General features: G+C 42.9%; 1 protein-coding gene across 3 annotated transcripts in view; it reads right to left on the bottom strand.

Moving 5' to 3' along the window:
• The window catches only part of RALGPS2 (Ral GEF with PH domain and SH3 binding motif 2), a 677,704-nt gene that overhangs the window by 138,333 nt on the left and 519,447 nt on the right, over positions 1-19,924 (bottom strand). For all 3 annotated transcript variants that reach the window (XM_030206437.1, XM_030206439.1, XM_030206438.1), the window contains 2 exons: positions 11,907-12,012; positions 6,149-6,241 (listed from right to left, as the gene is read on the bottom strand). In XM_030206437.1, coding sequence (XP_030062297.1) covers positions 6,149-6,241; positions 11,907-12,012 — 199 coding nt within the window. The remainder of the gene's footprint in view (positions 1-6,148; positions 6,242-11,906; positions 12,013-19,924) is intronic.

Below are 19,924 nucleotides of genomic sequence, written 5' to 3'. Positions count from 1 at the left end.
TCCTGTTTTTTGGGGATCTTCAAGTAATCTAGGCCATTTCTTTTAAGGGCCTTGAAGGACAAATATAAAGTTTCAAATTTGGGCCTGAATTATACTTTTAGCCATAGGCTAAAACTACAATATTACACACATAATTTCATTTAGGTTGCTGCATCTCAAAAAAGATATAGTGGAATTAGAAAAGGTACAGAGAAGGGTGACAAAAATGATAAAGGGGATGGGACGACTTCCCTATGAGGAAAGGCTGAAATGGCTTGGGCTCGTCAGCTTGGAAAAAAGACAGCTGAGGGGAGATACGATAGAGGTATATAAAATACTGAATGGAGTGGAATGGGTAGACATGACTCGCTTGTTTACTCTTTCCAAAAATACTAGGACTAGGGGGCACGCAACGAAGCTACGAAGTAGTAAATTTAAAACAAATTGGAGAAAATATTTCTCCACTAAACGTGTAACTAAACTATGGAATTCGTTGCCAGAGAATGTGGTAAAAGCAGTTAGCTTAGCGGGGTTTAAAAAAGGTTTGGATAACTTCCTAAAAGAAAAGTCCATAAGCCATTATTAAAATGGACTTGGGAAAATCCACTGCTTATTTCTGGGATAAGCAGCATAAAATGTACTGTTTTGGGATCTTGCCAGGTACTTGTGACCTGGAATGGCCACTGTTGGAAACAGGATACTGGGCTTGATGGACCTTCGGTCTGTCCCAGTATGGCAACACTTATGTACTTATCAGGATATGAATCTAGGTATTGAAAGGAGGTGACGATGAATTTATTTATTAGATATATGCTTGCATTTCCAAAGCTCAAAGTGAGAAATAATTTTTAAAAAAGTATAAAAACTCATTCAAATTAAAAAGTAAGGATAGGCCTAAAATAAAATTAGAAGCTATTTAAGTTGTCAGTCAGCTAGTAACGACAAAACATTCACCTCATAAATCAAAAGGTGAGGTAGGAAGAAGCCATGTCTTCAGTGGGCCAGAAAAAACTTTGGTTCCTGGACCGCACCGATCTAACTTTTTTTGGTGGTGGAAATCAAAATAGCAGCCTCATTGGAACATAATGAACTGTATGGCAGTGGTTCTCTATCCAATCCTCGGGCACATCCAGCCAGTCAGATTTTCAGGATGTTCACAATGAAAATGCATGAGACTGATTTGCATGCACTGCCTTCTTGGAATGCAAATCTATCTCATGCATAGTAATTGTGGATATCCTGAACACCTGACTGGCTGGGTGTGTCCTGAAGACTGGGCTGAGAATCACTGTTTTATGGGACATGCCATGGTCCTTAATGAAAGCAGCATACATTTTGCTCTAGAATGAATCGTTAGCTAACGCAGGTTATCTTAAACAGGGGTAATGCAGTTGTTTAAGTCACCACACAAAAGGAGATGAGCAGCTATGTTCTGAACAATTTACAAAGTGGTCTCTCAAGTTATTCAGTACACAGAGAATTACAATAGTTGAGGTAAGAGAGTCAACTACCGTGGCAAAATCTTGACAGGAAAGCTAATAGATGTGATTTTCAAATTAGATAAGTGCTCTTTTGACCATAGTGGTGATGACACTCAAAAATTAAGGTGGTATCCAAAATGACAGCTAGACTAAGATTTAATTGGTAGAGGAGGTCCTTTTACTGTTAATAAAGGGCAGAATAAATGGACAAAGGGGTTTCTGACCCCCAAGTCCTCACACTTATTACTGTTTATAGTCTTTATTTATTTATATTGATCCAATTCAGCACCTCCCTAAGATGTAACTTTAACTTAGCTGTCATCTTTTTACACTTTGAGCCTAAGGGAACAAGCAATGATACATCATGTGCACATATAAAATATCTTAATCTGAGATTTTGAAATAAAATGGACAATGACTGAACATAAATGATAGAGTTGGGGAGTATATAGGTTCCTAAGGGACTCCAAAATGTAGAGCACTGGCAAGAGATAAATCTTCCTTCCCCTATTTCTGTAATCTTGCTAGAAAAATAATGAAAACAACTAAAAGCTAAAATCACCAATCCCCATTTCTAAAAGATGATCTAATGTTTCACGGTCAAGGCTGTTAAAAGTAGCAGTAAAATCAATAAGAATTAAGAGCTGTTGTCTTTGCCCAACAAAGTCAAAAACACTCTAGTAGGGCTAACAAAAACAGATTCTGTAATCCAATGGTATGCAAACCAGGACTAAAATAGGTCAACCTATAGCTGTTTTGGATGCTCCTTTCCTTTTGCTGTTCAATTCACACAGTTTTGGAGTTAGAAATTACGTGGGCTATCATCTTCCACTACACTATCGGGACAATTCTATAACTTAGGTCAGTGATGGCGAACCTATGGCACGCGTGCCAGAGAGGGCACGCAGAGCCCTCTTCCTTGGCACGCGTGCCGTCACTGGTCCGCCCACTCTCCCTCCTTTTGCCCTCCCTCCAACCCAACAAGCATCAGGCCGCCCGCCCGTCCTCCCTCCCAGCACCAGGAACTCCCCTCCTCCTAAAATTTAAAAAGCGTACCATCCTCGGAGTCAGAGTTAAGGCGGCGTGCGTCGGCAGCGAAGCACGTGTTCTTCGCTCGGTGCACCTTCGGCCTTCCCTGTCTCTCAAGCTCTGGTCTCGCCCATAGGCAAGAAATGAACACGCGCTTTGCTGCCGCTGCCGACGCACGCCGCCTTAACCCCGACTCCGAGGACGGTACGCTTTTTAAATTTTAGGAGGAGGGGGGTTCCTGGTGCTGGGAGGGAGAAAGGAAGGGAGGACGGGCGGGCTGATGCTTGTTGGGTTGGAGGGAGGGTGGGAGGCCTGCCTGGTGCTGTCTGTGTGCTGCTGGGAGGGAGACCTGATGGTGGGTGCTGGGTAGGAGACCTGATGGTGGGTGCTGGGTGGGAGGGAGGCCTGATGGTGGGTGCTGGGTGGGAGGGAGGCCTGGTGCTGGGTGCTGCCGGGTGCTGGGAGGGAGGGCAGGGGGGAGAGGAGGGTGGCTGGACATTTGTGGCTGGAGGGGAGAGGAGGGTTGCTGGACATTTGTGGCTGGAGGGGAGAGGATGGTTGCTGGACATGGATGGAGGGCAAGAAATGAAGAAGAAAGGAGGAAAGTAAAGAAATAAATGGAAAGGAAGCCCTGGAAACGGAGTTAAAAGAACAGATGGAGAGCAGCAGAATCAGCGACTAGAACCAATATGGATAGAAAAACAAAATCACCAGACAACAAAGGTAGGAAAAATCATTTTATTTTCATTTTAGTGTTTGGAATATGTCAAATTTCAGAATATACATCTGCTGTCTTATTTTGCACATACTGGAGCAGTAACAGCTTACAGAAATGATTTATAATGGAAGAAAATCATGTTATTTTTTTCTCCTATACTAGTATAATATTTTCAATGATGTCTGTTTATATGCGCCATGGCTGGTGTAAGGGGTGTGGCTATCACAGGGGTGGAGTCATATGTGGTGACTCCGCCCATAATGAGTACCGGCACTTTGCGATAAATAATTCGATTTTGGGTTGCTGTTTGGGCACTCGGTCTCTGAAAGGTTCGCCATCACTGACCTAGGTGCTCATATTTATGCATGCAAATCTTTACAATATTAGCATTTATATGTGTATTTGGGTACTTAGATGCATACATACTAGCATGCTGTTTCAGCAAATACTTGCTTAACTTTCAGTGTATACCTGTAAAGTGGCATACATAGGGGTTGAGCATGGGCTCCCACTTACACATGTAAGTTAAATGGGCTGCTGCTATACTTAGGCACTAAGACACATACCAGCTCTAAGGTGGGCGTAACTGATGATGCCTAATGTTAGGCACATTGATACTGGTTACACTAGTATTCTATAAAGGAACATAGGTGCCTATGTTTTTGTACAATAGGCTCTTAAGGTGTACCTTCCAGATGCCTAAATCTAGGTGCTCTGTTATAGAATTGTCCCCTACATGCACAGACCAAGGGCTGAAACAAGCCATCAGATTAAAAAAAAACAACTTTTTATAGAATCATTTAATTCTTTTTTTACAACAATATTTTGCTGCATTCATACAACTTCCTATTTCTTTCTGTATGCACCCGCACAACAGCAAGAAATCTGGATCTGCAGGAAATTATCAAAATGAAATGAAAATGCTTGGAAATAAAAGAAAATGGCAGCAAGCATTTTGAATGAATTTTGGACTAAAGTAATAGAAAGATTTAATAAAGCCAATCTATAGTTTAAAGGTGAAGCAGGACCTAGGGACCTCAAAGAGATAATTAGAAATATGGGTGCAACCACCACATTAATGGCAAATGGCTATACTGTACTATTAATACCTTTAAAACAGTCCAATTTTGTTTTATTTCTGAAGTTCTTGATCCTTGCAAGTGATAGGGCTAGTAGACACGCACTGAACAACTAAAACAGCAAATGGAATCACATGTCTGGATGTGGACATTTGGAATTCTTCCTCTTCATGTCTGAAGTCCTGGTGCTCAGCGCACTGAGGTATAGAAAGTAGTCTCAAAATATACCTATATGATGCTTGTGGTAAAATACATTTTTGAGAGCAAAGTGGACATGAGTTACCAAGCAAGCAATAGAAACTCAAAGGAAGACTTATCAAAAGCAGGTTTTTGCTATTCTCAGTTTGTGGAAAATGGAATATTTGGCTACCTTTTCCTGGCATAAAATTACATTCTTGATAGCAAATGATCTTTAATTTTCTTTAATCATCATTTTTAAAAATAAACTGTATTTTCCTGAACTTTCTGACAACCTTTGTTCTGGAATATTTTATAAACAAAGAATCTTACTCTTAATAAAAGCAGCACTAGCATTATGTTTCTCAAAATATGAACTTGGACATTTCTTGCACCTACTCAATCATGGAAAGCAATATTATTATTGCAAATGTCCACATCTGCTAATGTCACTTACAACATTCTATATGGAGTTCTTATTTAAAGCTTTCCATATGTAATAAGATATGTCTTCCTGTATCATGATCTAAGCCAGTGGTTTTCAACTCAGTCCTCAGGGACCACCTAGCCAGTCAGATTTTTAGGCTATCCACAATGAATATGCAAGACATAGATTTGCATGCACTGCCTTCTTAGTATGCAAAACTCTCATATGCATATTTATTAAGGATATTCTGAAAACCTGACTGGACTAGCCAGGTGGTCCCTGAGGACTGGGTTGAAAACTACTGCTCCAAGCTACATCATATGAGTCATTAGAAGGAAAGATTAGTGAGGACTGAGGGGCTGAGAAAAACTGGCTGGGATGTATGGGAGTTCAGAAACCAGAAGCAACAGACAGAGACATAAAATATATGCGCATGTGCTGTGGGAATGGGATGGGGGGAGATGGTGAAAGAGAAAATGAGTAGAACTGGTAATAAGGGGTTAGGAGAGAAAGAGGTGGCAATAAGGGAGAGGTTGAGAGAATGGTGGTAATGATTAATTGAAAGAGAATACAGTAATGATGGGGAGCAAAGAAAGCAAGAACTGGTAAGGATAGGGGACTAACACAGGCTACTGGTGGTGGGATATTGGGAGGGAGAAAAAGACTGGCAAGGATGTGGGGGAAGGGGGTGGCCGAGAGACGAGGGGAGCTGTGACGATGGAGGTAGGATGAAACTGTGTCACGGTAAAGGGAGGAGGGTCAGAGACTGTATAACTTCTAATCCCCTCCCCCACAATCAAATTTAGCTCATAGATGTATGCACCCACCAATGTGCAATACTGCACTGAGTCTATGCAAAACATGTAGGAACTGATGTTCACGTTCATGCTGAAATCTATGCAAATTTTCTTAACACCCAACATACAGCAGTTTTTGTCTTCTACTAGTGCAAGTTCAAATAAATCATTTATTGAAGTATTCTTGGTAAAAAGGCAGGGAGAGACTGGGTTACCAAATTCTAGTCAATAAAGTTCCAAGTTTTACTAAATTTCTGCAGATACTTATGCTGCTGAGGCAGTGGCATGCTTGAAGTAGATGTTCTCATTTTGTTACTACATGATATTTCTTTTAATCTGAATCCAAAAGACAAGGCAGGGATGGATATAGTGACTAAGTAGGAGATCACTGCTCATGCTGCTAGCTAGTGCATTAAGAAACTAAGAAAACAGGAGATGGGTAAAACAGCTACCCTACTTACATGTTTCCTTTCTGTAGCTTTCAGTGATTTTGCAGCATAATAAAAAAGCTGAGTCCCACACAATGCTGCCCAATATTTTGTCCAGGAAGCCACCTGTATTTAATAAACATGCACAAAAAGAATGAATTAAAAATCTACCATATTAGAATCCTTAAAAATAGTATTTATGGCAGTACTTGGTTTCAAATTGGATCCTAACAAACAACTTCCAACAGCTGGAGACAGCGAATATGACCAAACAAGGAAAATTCAGAGTTTGAAGGACAGAGAAGATGAACTGGCTGAATTTTTCTTACAGCAAAGAATAGGAAAGCCAGGAGCTTAGCCAGTGGTGGGAGGCAGGGCTGGTGGTTGGGAGGTGGGGATAGTGCTGGGCAGACTTATACGGTCTGTGCCAGAGCTGGTGGTTGGGAGGTGGGGATAGTGCTGGGCAGACTTATACGGTCTGTGCCCTGAAAAAGACAGGTACAAATCAAGGTAAGGTATACACAAAAAATGGCACATTTGAGTTTATCTTGTTGGGCAGACTGGGTGGACCGTGCAGGTCTTTTTCTGCCGTCATCTACTATGTTACTATGTTTTACTATTTCAACCAGTACTACAGAAATAAACAGAAGTAAATACAGGTTTCCAAGGAGACTAGTAGACGTACCTGCAAAAAAAGCATTACAACAGTCTAACTGGGATAAAATCAAAGACTGCATTAATAAAGCAAACTGATTTTCAAAGAAGTAGTGACAAACCTCTTACTGTTTCAACTTAAAAAATATTTTTTGTATAAATTATTAATCTGTAGTTCAAAAGTTAAGGAGGAATCCAGATAAACACCAAGAACATTAGCCAAGCTGTCAATTGGTAGATCACCATGATCTAAACAACATTTTCATGCCAGATTTACACACTGACCCATCCGAAGAATTTATGTTTTAACTAGTAAAAAAAGGCCCGTTTCTGACAGAAATGAAACGGGCGCTAAAAAGGTTTTCCTCGGAGTGTGTATGTTTGAGAGAGAGTGTGTGTGAGAGATGGAGTGTGTGTGTCAGAGAGAGAATGAGAGAGAGACAGAGTGTGTGTGTGTTTGTGTGAGAGAGAGAGTGTGTGTGAGACTGTGCGTGTGTGACAGAGAGATAGAGTATCACACTCTCTCTGTCACACACGCACAGTCTCACACACACTATCTGCCAATCTGTGAAGGTTCAAGTTTAAATCAGTGGAAGCTGCAAATAGAGAATGACATGGGGAGGGGGACCTGCGGTAACAGCAGGGATGGGGATGGGGACGGAACCCGCGGGGACAGGGCGGGGACAAACTTTGTCCCTGTCACTTTCTACTTTGAAGCCTGTCAATAAATTGGACTGTTATTTATGTTTGATTGATGCAAATGACAATATTTTTATTTTTTGAAAAAATAAGCAAACATGCTGGCCACAGCTAGCAACATTTGCATGGGGAATCCTGTACATCCCGCTACCAGCATATCTTCTATTGCAGGAGGGACTGTGGAAAACAAGAGAGCGAGACTGAATCCTGAGACTGTTGATGACTTCGCATTCATCCACAGATTAAAAAATCATAACAGTGCTTCTTCATGGGGCAGAAATATAGCATTTAATAGATCTTGAAGTATCAGTAAAACTGCCCAGCATTGGGCATAATAAAAAAATGTCTGCATACGATAGAACAGTTATGTCATTATTTGAAAAAAGATTGCCTAGGGAACTCAAATATATATTAAATAATAATGGCGAGAGTGGTAAGCCCTGAGGCACCCCGCATCCAGGGTTCCAGCTGGTTGAGTTACCAGTCTTCCCCTTGATACAATAAGATCTAGTCTTCAGGATAATTCAAACCAACTCAGTACTTTCCCTGTTATACCTATTTCATTTAACTGCAAGAGTATAATTGAATGGTTTATGGTGTCGAATGCAATTCAGCGCTCTCTATCTCCACCTGCTGGTAGATGAACATAACCCACACATCTCTGGATTCATCTGCTGCTGATGCTAAGGAAATACACATCTGTAATACAATGTTAGCATAATACTAATGAAACATCTAATAAGCATGCATTAGAACTTTCAGATATGATGCTAATTCTTTTCTACAACATAGCTTACCATATGGCTGAGGCCAAGTGCAGATATATAAACAGGGACAAAATGGGTGATACAGTCAGTTGGGATAAATAGATGGGTGGCTAAACTCTTTGTACAATTTAACAAGATATAAGGAACTGGTCTAAGATACAGTATGTGTAGCAAGCTAGTCCAAGCGCAGAGTGGTGTATAGTCAATCACTCTATGTATTAAAGGCTTGGGAGAACAACCAGGCTTTTCATTTGCTCCTGAAGTAGAGGTAGTCTCAAGTTAGTCATAGTCCCTCTGAGAGTAAATTCCAGAGTGTGGGCGCTACTCCTGAGAAGGCTTGCTAGCAGCTATCACATCGTACTTTTAATGAGGATATAGATAGTGATGCTCCTTGAGAGGACCTTACATGTCTCAAAGGCATGTAAAGGGCTAACTTATTCTTTAAGTACTCTGGCTCACTTTGTCTGAGGACATTGAAAATCAAACACAGAGTTTTACATTTAGCCATGTACGATATTGGTAGCCAGTATGGAATCCAACACAGTATTTGCCTTTACTGGTTCGTTAGGATTCAGAATTGACAACACCAATTTTGGAATGGGAAGTATATTTGATATGGTACTACAATGGCTAGATCCCATTTGAGGTGGAAAAGCGACAGTTTTTGGTTATAGTCATAGGCGGTCGGTGGCCCAACTGTTTGGGGAGGCTAAAGGGGGCGGGGCCAGGGGTGGAGCTTAAATCCATAATTGTCTGATAACACACAGAAAAAATAAATAAAAAGTCACAATGAATACCTTTTATTAAATTTAGATATTAGCTATATATCATATGTCAAAGAATAAAGTGGTTGCTCAAAGCATATACTAACCACAATCGCTCAACTGCAAAACACTATGCACAACTTTGTGCAAAAACACACTCAGAACCTTACTGTACCATAAATATTACACTGGGCAGAACCTATACCTCCCATACGGAAAATGCAGACCGTCAACAATATGAAACAAGGGATCATAATATCACAATTCTCATGTAGAGCCACAAAACACCCTAATTCATGTTTAATGTGGGATAAAATGCCAGAAATAAGTACATAAATATAAACTTTTAATGTTGAGCACCTGATTCTCAAAGTGAACATATTCCAAACACTATAATGAAAATAAAATGAACTTTTCTACCTTTGTTGTCTGGTGACTGTTTTTCTGATCATGCTGGCCAAGTATCCAATTCTGCTGCTATCTGTCCTCTTAACTCCGGTTCCAGGGCTTCCTTTCCATTTATTTCTTTACTTTCCGCCTTTCTTCTTCATTTCTTGCCTTACATCCGTAAGTAAAAGCTGGGTCCTCTGTAGACTTGACTGTCCAGTGGATCCAGCTTCTGCCTATTTTCTCCATCGATGTGCAGGTTTTCTCCCTTTTCCCTCATCTCCGTCCTCTCTCTTCCCTCCCCTCCATCCATGCCCAGCATTTTTTCTCTCTCTCTTCCCCTCCATCTATGTGCATCTCCTTCCTGTCTTCCCTTCCCTCCATGCATGTCCAGCAACCCTCCTCTCTCCCCTGTCCTCCATCCATCCATGTCCACCAACCCTCTTCTCCCCTCTAGCCACCCATGTCCAGCAACCCTCCTCTCTCTCCCCTGCCCCCCCTCCATCCACCCATGTCCAGCAACCCTCCTCTCCCCTCTAGCCACCCACCCATGTCCAGCAACCCTCCTCTCTCCCCTGCCATCCCCTCTATCCACCCATTCCAGCAACCCTCCTCTCCCCTGCCCTCCATGCACATCCAGCAATTCCCTTCTGTCCCCTGCCCCCCTCCATCCATCCATACCTAGCCCGATTCTCCTCTCCCCTGCCTCCATCCATCTGGGCCAGTGGCGCCCTGGGTCTCCCCTTGCTTACTATCTGCCCCGTGCCATCTTTAATTTACCTCTGCTCCGTCCCCAGCATCGACTCAGCCGCATCATTTCAAAGCCCGCCCTGCTGCCCGTCTCTCTATTCTCCCCTCGCTCCCTTCGCGACGTGATTCGTTCTGCAGACAGAGTCTCGCCCTCGAGGAAATGATGTCAGAAGGCGGGACTCTGTCTACAGAACGAATCACGTCGCGAAGGGAGCGAGGGGAGAATAGAGAGACGGGCAGCAGGGCGGGCTTTGAAATGATGCGGCCGAGTCGACGCTGGGGACGGAGCGGAGGTAAATTAAAGATGGCACGGGGCAGATAGTAATTAATGGAAAGGGAGGGAAGGGGACACTCACGGCGCCACTCACCCGCCCAAACCCCCCCCCCCCCCCCCCGGATGCCTAAACCTTTCCTGCTGGCTGGGGAGGCTTAGCCTCCCCAAGCCTCTTATACCGGGCGCCTATGGTTATAGTCAATTCCAACCAATCTGGATCACATGGGATAAAAAGCTGCATAGATTTTCTACTGATTTCTGTTTTAGACAAAATGTGAGGGCCCTCTTATAATCTAGGAGAACATAGAGATAAAAAGCAGTTGGAAGATTTACCTGCCTCTACACTTCAAAAGTCACACATTCTTACAAACTCATATTACTGTATCCTCTGTACCCTATAAATTCCATACATACTACATCCCTAACACAAACCCACAATTCATACCCTCCTGCAACTACAGCTACCAACTCTTCACACAAACCTATAACAAACAATCCTATACCCACATCTTCAACTCACACAAGAACATACACAAACATCCCACCATTGGACCCCTCTTTCCCCTACACATACCTCCAACACAAAATCCACCCCTCCTTGACAGACCCACCACTTCAAAAGATGTATGTTAGAAAATATTCTGAACCCAAAGTCATGCCTCTGAATGCTTTCCTTACCTTTTTTGGGGGTATTCTACTAGACTTTCAAAGAAGGGAGAAAATACCTTTGAAGCAAGTGTGTCCTGGACAATTAAGTCTGTCTCTAATTTGTCAAGTCCACAACAAAAATCTGGGCAGCCAGGCTCTCCTATCCCAGCAGAAGTTTCTTTTGTCCTTCTTTTTCAAAAATACATTTCAATAAAAATTTGGGAATAGTCAGACTATACCCACAATTTGAAGGTTTTGCTGTCCCCAAAATGGTCTACTGAGAAAATGGCAGAAAAAGGCCTTCAGACCTGCTGCTGGCATAGTCTATAGCACAAAAACAAAGAGTTGATTCTGGAAAATACTAGGTTTCAGTTGAAATGCTATCAGCATAAAAGAACAACTCTTGCTGCCTAAGTTATTCTGCTTCAGTCCTCCCCAAACATACACCAGTTTCAGACTGGTCATCATCAGGAGATGATGAAAGAGCTAGATAAGAAATACTACTACTTTATTTTACTATGCAGCTAATCTACTGCATTCCCAAATAGCCAATGCATTCCACTAGTGATTATGTTCCATTACATGACCCAGATGCAATCTATAACAACTGACTGAATAAGTCTATAAGCCCGGTAAGAATTATGGTCTTATTCCTACCTGCAAACCATATGCTAATTCTCTCGAATTCTCTCATTACATCTATAGCTTTTTCTGTTCCACCTCAATAACTTCAGAGCGGTAAGCAAAGCAATTGTGTTTGAGCTCAGGGAATTATAGTGGTAGGGGAGAATGATTAAAAATCACTAGGAAGTGAGAAATGTTATCTTGATAGTACATTCAATACTTACAGTAGGTTTTTTCCCTTCTTTCAACAATGTTTTCCTCCGTAGAACACCTTGAATTGTCACTGCTCCAGGATACAAGTGCACAGCCAATTCTTCAGATTCCACAGAACTACAACATGAGAAATTTGATAAAAACAAGTCTTCTACTCTTCTGCAATAAAATTGTTTAATAATTCATAAGGTAACTCAATCTTTGTGCTCCAGATTACAAATTCTGGTGATTTAAGTCTACTGGACTTACACCAAGTCAATAGTTAGTGTAAATGGGGGTGCTTAGGTGTGCCAATCAACATGTGCAGCTGCTAGTAATCTATAAGTTCAAGGTTCGTCTTTATTTAATATACTGTAAATCAGTAATAACTAAAGCAGTTTACAAAATTAAATATAAATGTAACATTTAGATGAAAGACAAAGGAAAAAAAAACACGAGAGAGCTAGGTTACAAATTTTTGCAAAATACAGGGGAAGAAAAGAGACAGAAAATAATTAAACCCCAACAAACAAAAGGGAGGAAGAAGTGAAAGTAGAGGATATGACACTGGGAAATGCCACCCAGGGCCACAAACAAGGGCATTATCTATATTATATAATAAAACTCATCCTCAACGTTCTGAAGATACTGACGTCACTGAAGCCAAACAGGACTATTACACCCAATTACCAATTCCCTCAGCTCTAACTCTCGCTGTCTCTTCGCCACCCTCAATTCCCTCCTCAAAGTGCCCTCCGCTCCCACCCCCTCACTCTCTCCTCAATCACTGGCTGACTACTTCCGTGACAAGGTCCAGAAGATCAACCTTGAATTCACCACTAAACCTTCTCCTCCTCTTCATCCTATAACCCACTCCCTCAACCAACCAACCTAGGCCTCCTTCTCCTCTTTTCCTGATATCACCGAAGAGGAAATCGCCCATCTCCTCTCCTCCTTGAAATGCACCACCTGTTCCTCAGACCCCATCCCCACCAACTTACTTAACACCATCTCTCCTACTGTAACCCCCGCTATCTGTCATATCCTCAACCTCTCTCTTTCCACTGCAACTGTCCCGGACACCTTCAAGCATGCCATAGTCACACCACTCCTCAGAAAACCATCACTTGACCCTACCTGTCCCTCCAACTACCGCCCCATTTCCCTCCTACCTTTCCTCTCCAAGATACTTGAACGCCGTTCACAGCCGTTGCCTCGATTTTCTCTCCTCTCATGCCATCCTCGATCCGCTTCAATCCGGCTTTCGCCCCCTGCACTCGACAGAAACAGCACTATCTAAAGTCTGCAATGACCTGTTCCTCGCCAAATCCAAAGGTCACTACTCCATCTTCATCCTCCTCGACCTATCCGCCGCTTTTGACACTGTCAATCATAACTTACTTCTTGACACACCGTCCTCTTTTGGATTCCAGGGCTCTGTCCTCTCCTGGTTGTCTTCTTATCTCTCCCATTGTACCTTCAGAGTACACTCTCATGATTCGTCCTCCACCCCTATCCCGCTCTCTGTTGGAGTCTCTCAGGGATCTGTCCTTGGACCCTTTCTTTTTTCAATCTACACCTCTTCACTGGGCTCCCTGATCTCATCTCATGGCTTCCACTATCATCTTTATGCTGACGACACACAGCTTTATCTCTCCACACCAGACATCACTGTGGAAACCCAGGCCAAAGTATCGGCCTGCTTAGCCGACATTGCTGCCTGGATGTCCAACCGCCACCTGAAACTGAACATGGCCAAGACCGAACTTCTTGTCTTCCCACCCAAACCCACTTCTCCTCTCCCTCCACTCTCTATCTCAGTTGATAACACCCTCATCCTCCCCGTCTCATCTGCCCGCAACCTCGGTGTCATCTTCGACTCCTCCCTCTCCTTCTCTGCGCATATCCAGCAGATAGCCAAGACCTGTCGCTTCTTCCTCTATAACATTACCAAAATTCGCCCTTTCCTCTCTGAGCACACCACCCGAACTCTCATCCACTCTCTCATTACCTCTCGCCTTGACTACTGCAACCTACTCCTCACTGGCCTCCCACTTAGCCATCTATCCCCCCTTCAGTCCATTCAGAACTCTGCTGCACGTCTTATCTTCCGCATGGACCGATATACTCATATCACCCCTCTCCTCAAGTCACTTCACTGGCTTCCGATCAGGTACCACATACAGTTCAGGCTTCTCCTACTAACCTACAAATGCACTCGATCTGCAGCCCCTCATTACCTCTCTACCCTCATCTCCCCTTACATTCCTACCCCTAACCTCCGCTCTCAAGACAAATCCCTCCTTTCAGTACCCTTCTCCACCACCGCCAACTCCAGGCTCCGCCCTTTCTGCCTCGCCTCACCCCATGCGTGGAACAAATTCCCTGAGACCATACGCCAGGCCCCCTCCCTGCCCATCTTCAAGTCATTGCTCAAAGCCCACCTCTTCAATGTCGCCTTCGGCACCTAACCACCACATCTCTACTCAAGAAGTCTAGACTGCACCAATTTGACATTTCGTCCTTTAGATTTTAAGCTCCTTTGAGCAGGGACCGTCCTTCTTTGTTAATTTGTACAGCGCTGCATAACCCTAGTAGCGCTCTAAAAATGTTAAGTAGTAGTAGTAGAAGAAGTGAGAGTGTTCACTCTAGTGGATCCTCTTCAACTTCCATCCCACTTTCTGTTGGTGTGCCTCAGGGTTCTGTCCTTGGACCCCTCCTTTTCTCCATCTATACCTCTTCCCTTGGTACCCTGATTTCATCCCATGGCTTTCAATACCATCTTTACGCTGATGACTCTCAGATCTACATCTCCACCCTGAAATCTCAACCTCGATCCAAGACAAAATCTCAGCCTGCTTGACCGACATTGCTGCTTGGATGTCTCAACGCCATCTAAAGCTGGCCAGAGAGAGCCCCAAGCCTGCCAGAACTTGAAGAAGGTGCAGTCTGATAATGCGCTTTGGGGTCCCTCCTAGATTTCTGCCCTGGGCCCCAGCCATATCTAACACCACATCTGGCAGGATGTACATTTCAAATCTGACGTATTCTAATCACAAAATAGAAAATAAAAATATTTTTTCTACCTTTTGTTGTTTGGTCATTTTTTTTCCCTCCAAATTATGTTCATCCCAGGCTCTGGTTTCTGCTAACCACTGCCTTCTCTTAACTCTCTCGCTAGAGTCTTCTGTCCATTTGACATTTCTTCTCTCTTCATGCTCACCATCCATCTTTGTGCCACTATCTTTCCCCATCCAGCTTCTCTCTCCTCCTTCTTTCCCCCCACCCGCCCGCCCACATTTGGCTTGCCTGTCCTCCCTCCTTTTCTCACTTGTTCTTTGTGTTTAGTATTTGACTCCCTGTTCTTTCATCCCTTGGCTTCAGTACCTCTTTCCTTTCCCTTCCCTTCTCCAAGGTTCATCATCTCTCTTCCTTTCAGCCAGTCAGCCGCCGCCTCCCATGAGTACAACACCTCTCTCCCTTCCCCCGGCCCCCCAAAGGGTCCAACACCTTTCTCCCTTCCCTCCAGACCCCCCCCCCACAAGTCCAGTACCCCTCTCCCTTCTCTCCAGCCTACCCCCATGGGTCCAGCACTTCTCTCCCTTCCCTCCAGCCCCTCCCCCAACAGCTCCAGCATCTCTTTCCCTCCAGCCCCTCCATATGTCCAGCACCTAGCCAGCCACCCAGCCTGCCCCTCCCACAGGGCAGCACTTCTCTCCCTTCTCTCCAGACCCCCCCCCCCCCCCCCCCGGAAGGTCATCTCTGTCTTTTTCCTCCCTTCTATTGCTCCTTTCCCTGTGCTACCACATCGTTCCGCGAGTCCGGCACTTCAGTTTTTTTTTCTCCCTGCTTCTGCCGCGGTGCTTCTAACCTAGTACTGGCGTGCGCAGCGATTCACAGACACGGGCCCGGCTCCGAGGTTCCCTCTTCCGCATGCATCCTGCCCTAACAGGAAGTTAAATCGGAGAGGGCGGAATGCGGAAGAGCGAACCCTGACGCCGGCCTGTGTTTGTGAATCGCTGCGTACGCCAGTACTAAGTTAGAAGCATCGCGGCAGAAGCAGGGAGAAAAAAAAAACTGAAGTGCCAGACTTGCGGAGCGAGGTGGGAGCACAGTGGAGGAGTGGCCTAGTGGTTAGGGTGGTGGACTTTGGTCCTGGGGAACTGAGGAACTGAGTTCAATTCCCACTTCAGGCACAGGCAGCTCCTTGTGACTCTGGGCAAGTCACTTAACCCTCCATTGTCCCATGAAAGCCGCATTGAGCCTGCCATGAGTGGGAAAGCGCGGGGTACAAATGTAACAAAAAAATATGATAATGAATGGGGGAGCCAGGGTTTGGATTTCAGAAGGGGGATAATGCTATCATATTGTGTTCCACGAATATGTTTAACTGCCATATTTTGGATTATTTGTAGGCAGCATATTTGATAGTGAGGTAGACCATGAAAAAGAAAATTATAATAATAGAGACTGGAGATAACTAATGCATGACTAGGTCAAAGAATGAATATGGAGCCCTAATTTGCTTCAGAGTGAATCAATAGAAATCAAACAAAAGAAAACATGGAAAAGAACATACGATGATAGACGAAGAAGGGCAACCTTCGAAAGCTAATCAAGAAATGTATTGTTATGTTCTTTTCCATGTTTTCTTTTGTTTGATTTCTATTGATAACCTTAAGAGTGGACTAACACGACTACCATACCTCTCTACTTCAGAGTGAAGAATGACTTTTTGTAGAGTGGTAGAAATATGCTAAGAAAAAGTGAGACAATTATTGATCAGCACACCAAGAATCTTAATGGTATCCCTCTAGGAAATAGATAAGACACACAGGGAAGGAGAGCACAGTATAATAGATGGGCTGACTAAAGGGAAGAATAAAAAGTAAAGCCAATTAGCAATCTTGGATAATTTCATGGATATCTCTTCAATGATCTCTGAAGAATGGGACTCAAGCAGAAAACTATCTGGATGTCATCCTCATAAATATAAAAGCTGATCCCCAAAGATTGCAAAAGGAGTGTAAGGGGAGAGAGAAACATGGAAAAGAAGAACAGGTCTGAAGACAGATTCCTGTGGGACACCTCAGAAAACAGTAACAGAGGTAGAGAGAGAGACCTCCACCATTGTACTTGAAATACCTTATCATGTCGGTAGTATCTAAACCAAGACAGTACAGTGTCAGTAATCCCTACGGACTCCAAGTGATTAAGGAGGATCTCATGGTTAACTAAATCAAAGGCTATGCTAAGATCAAAGAATATAAGAAGGACTTCCCTATCTTTATCAAGAGTGCAGTGAATGAAGTCAGACTGTGCAATGAGAGAATGTTCTGTGCTAAAATGTGCATGAAAGTCAGTTTGACAGGGATGTAAATACATTGCTCCTGTCAAGGAATGACTAAGTTGCTGTGCTACAATTGTTTCAGTAACCTTATTTGGCGACATGCCTATGGCCCGCTATGCTCTGCCTACCTATATACTGCCTTGCAGTTACATAATTATAGAGCTTAGACGCTACCTTATAGAATAGCACCAAGTGACACTGGCATGTAATTCTAGGAGTCCATTTATAGAATTTCTTCCATTGGCTTTTATAAAATACACAGAAAGACAGTGCTTACTCATACATCATCTGTCTGTAGGCATTTTGAGGGGCATAGTTTGGGCAGAGGTGTGTTGTAGGCACATACATTATAAATATGTGCATACAAGAATAGAGTACATGCACAATTAAGCTGCCTCAAAGTATGTGTGGATTTGTGAAACAGCATTTGTGAGCTACTGTGGAGCATTCTGAGGGCCTATTCCATCCCCACACCTTCTTTTATTAATTCTTTACGCAGCTAGCATAATCCAATTCAAAAAGATAAACACTTCCCCCATGTGTTCAACTCAAACTTCTAAACAGATTCATTAGCTATATTTAATAGTTCAGCCCCTCAACCTCATCCTCTTTTATCCTCATTATTGAAAGTCTCCGCTTGTAAGTCACTTACCCTGTCCAGGCCAGCATCTTTATGATCACAGTTTCTAATTCCAAGAGTCTAACAGCACAGACATTTATGTTGTCTTAAAAATACACATAATATGGTGTGGTTTTAACCATTTTTCTACGAGGCCTGCTGTAAAATTACCCTCTAAGTACGTCACAGTAGCTCTGCAGCAAAAACACAATAAAGGAATGCAAAGCACAGAAAAATTCTCCAAGAGTCGATAGCAGCAGGATATGAAAAATACAACTAAGATCAGTTCCTGAAATAATCATCCTAAACCCTTACATTTCTTTTACTGTGCAGTAACAAACATGTAAATTGAGTTCTGACCTCATGAAAACAACACCCAAATCATATCTTTTATATATAAACTTCTATTACCAAAGGCTGCTTTAAAATATAATATACTCTCTTCTCACATCACCTGAACTCCCTAAAGCCATACCTCCCTGTTTACTAAGCTGTGCTAGCGGCTGCCATGTGCTAATGCCAACACAGCCCATTCACTCTGAATGGCTTTTATTCAATGCGACATATGTGGTGCTTTATTCCTAAGACAAACCATCTGATAACTTAGAGCTTGCCCCATCTGTGTCCAAATATCAGCTATGAATAATGAAATCAACAAACTCAAAGAAGTTGGCTGCAACTAAATAAGACTACCGAATTCCCAATTTAATACCAGCACTGCCAAGAGAATAAATCAGAAAAGGAATAGATGAGTCACGGTAGACTACGATCTGTGACACAGATGCATTCACCCTCACAACCTTTACCCCTGAATAATTCCTTTGCTGTACTGGAGCAATATGATGCTAAGAAAAGAAATACTGAGGAGGAGACAGAGGCAAGCAATATAACTCAACCTAAGAGACATCCTCAAAACAATGATGGATTGGCCCAAAGCAGAAAACTCTTACTGCTAGGAGACTCTATTATAAGAGACATTAATTTAGGAACACAGTTCAATGGTCCCAATCTAGTGAAATGACTTCCAGGATCCTCAGGAACCAGAAGTATCAACCAAATACTGAATGTGATCCGATCCTCAGGAACCAGAAATATCAACCAAATACTGAATGTGATCCGAGAAGAAAGTAAGGATTCTAATACTAATGTTGTAATACACCTGGGGACAAATGACCTGGCCAACAGCAGCAAGTTTGGAGCACAGACAGCATTCAAGAAGCTTGGGGCTCAAACCTTTGGTTAGGACTACAGCTTTTTCTGAAGTTATTCCTACATGTGGGAAGGGAGAAGAAAGGATATGTAAAACAGAGGATTTCAATAAATGGCTTGAAGTTTGGTGTGAAAAGAAAGTTTCAGTTACATAGGAGGATGAGGCAGTACATGGCAAAATCACAGGCTATATTGAATGATGGGCTACATCTTTCGTGACAGGAAAAAGAATCTTTTGGGAGAAATTCAGACAGTATGTTTCTAGACTAGACATTTAAATTTGAGGGTGGGGGTCACAATAGGAAAAAAGGGCATTCAGAGAGTCACCCCAGCAAAAACATGACAGCAATGGGGTTAGTAACCATCTAAACATACTTAACAACACTTGGAAAGCAATGAGCACAAATGCTTGTAGCCTAAGTAAAAAGGTTCAAGATCTACAGATCCTGATGTTTGAAGAACACTTGGATATTGCTGTTATTACAGAAACATGGTTCAATGACTCATGAATGGGATGCGACCATACCAGGTTATAATCTTTTTAAGACTAGGGAGGGCCAAAGAGGTGGAGGCTGTATATGCAAAATAATATCAGAGTGGCTGAAATGAAGGGGACCTGGGGAAAGGAAGAAGCTAAATATGGAATACTCTGGAAAGAGAAGACGGAACCTGTATCCACACGGGTATTATCTACTGATCTCCAGTACAAACGGAGAAGCTGGGTAAGGATCTGATAGATGAAATCTATAAGATTGGTGTGAAAAGGCAGGTGCTGTTGCTGGGAGATTTCAATTTACCTGATGTGGATTGGAACGTCCAGTCGGCAGAATCAGAAAGAAGTAGGGAGATTGTGAATACCTGTCAAAACGCCT

This window comes from Microcaecilia unicolor, chromosome 6 (assembly GCF_901765095.1).
Source record: "Microcaecilia unicolor chromosome 6, aMicUni1.1, whole genome shotgun sequence".
Lineage (NCBI taxonomy): Eukaryota > Metazoa > Chordata > Amphibia > Gymnophiona > Siphonopidae > Microcaecilia > Microcaecilia unicolor.
Note: the sequence above shows the minus strand (reverse complement) of the source record. Positions and strands in the feature narration are given on the sequence as shown.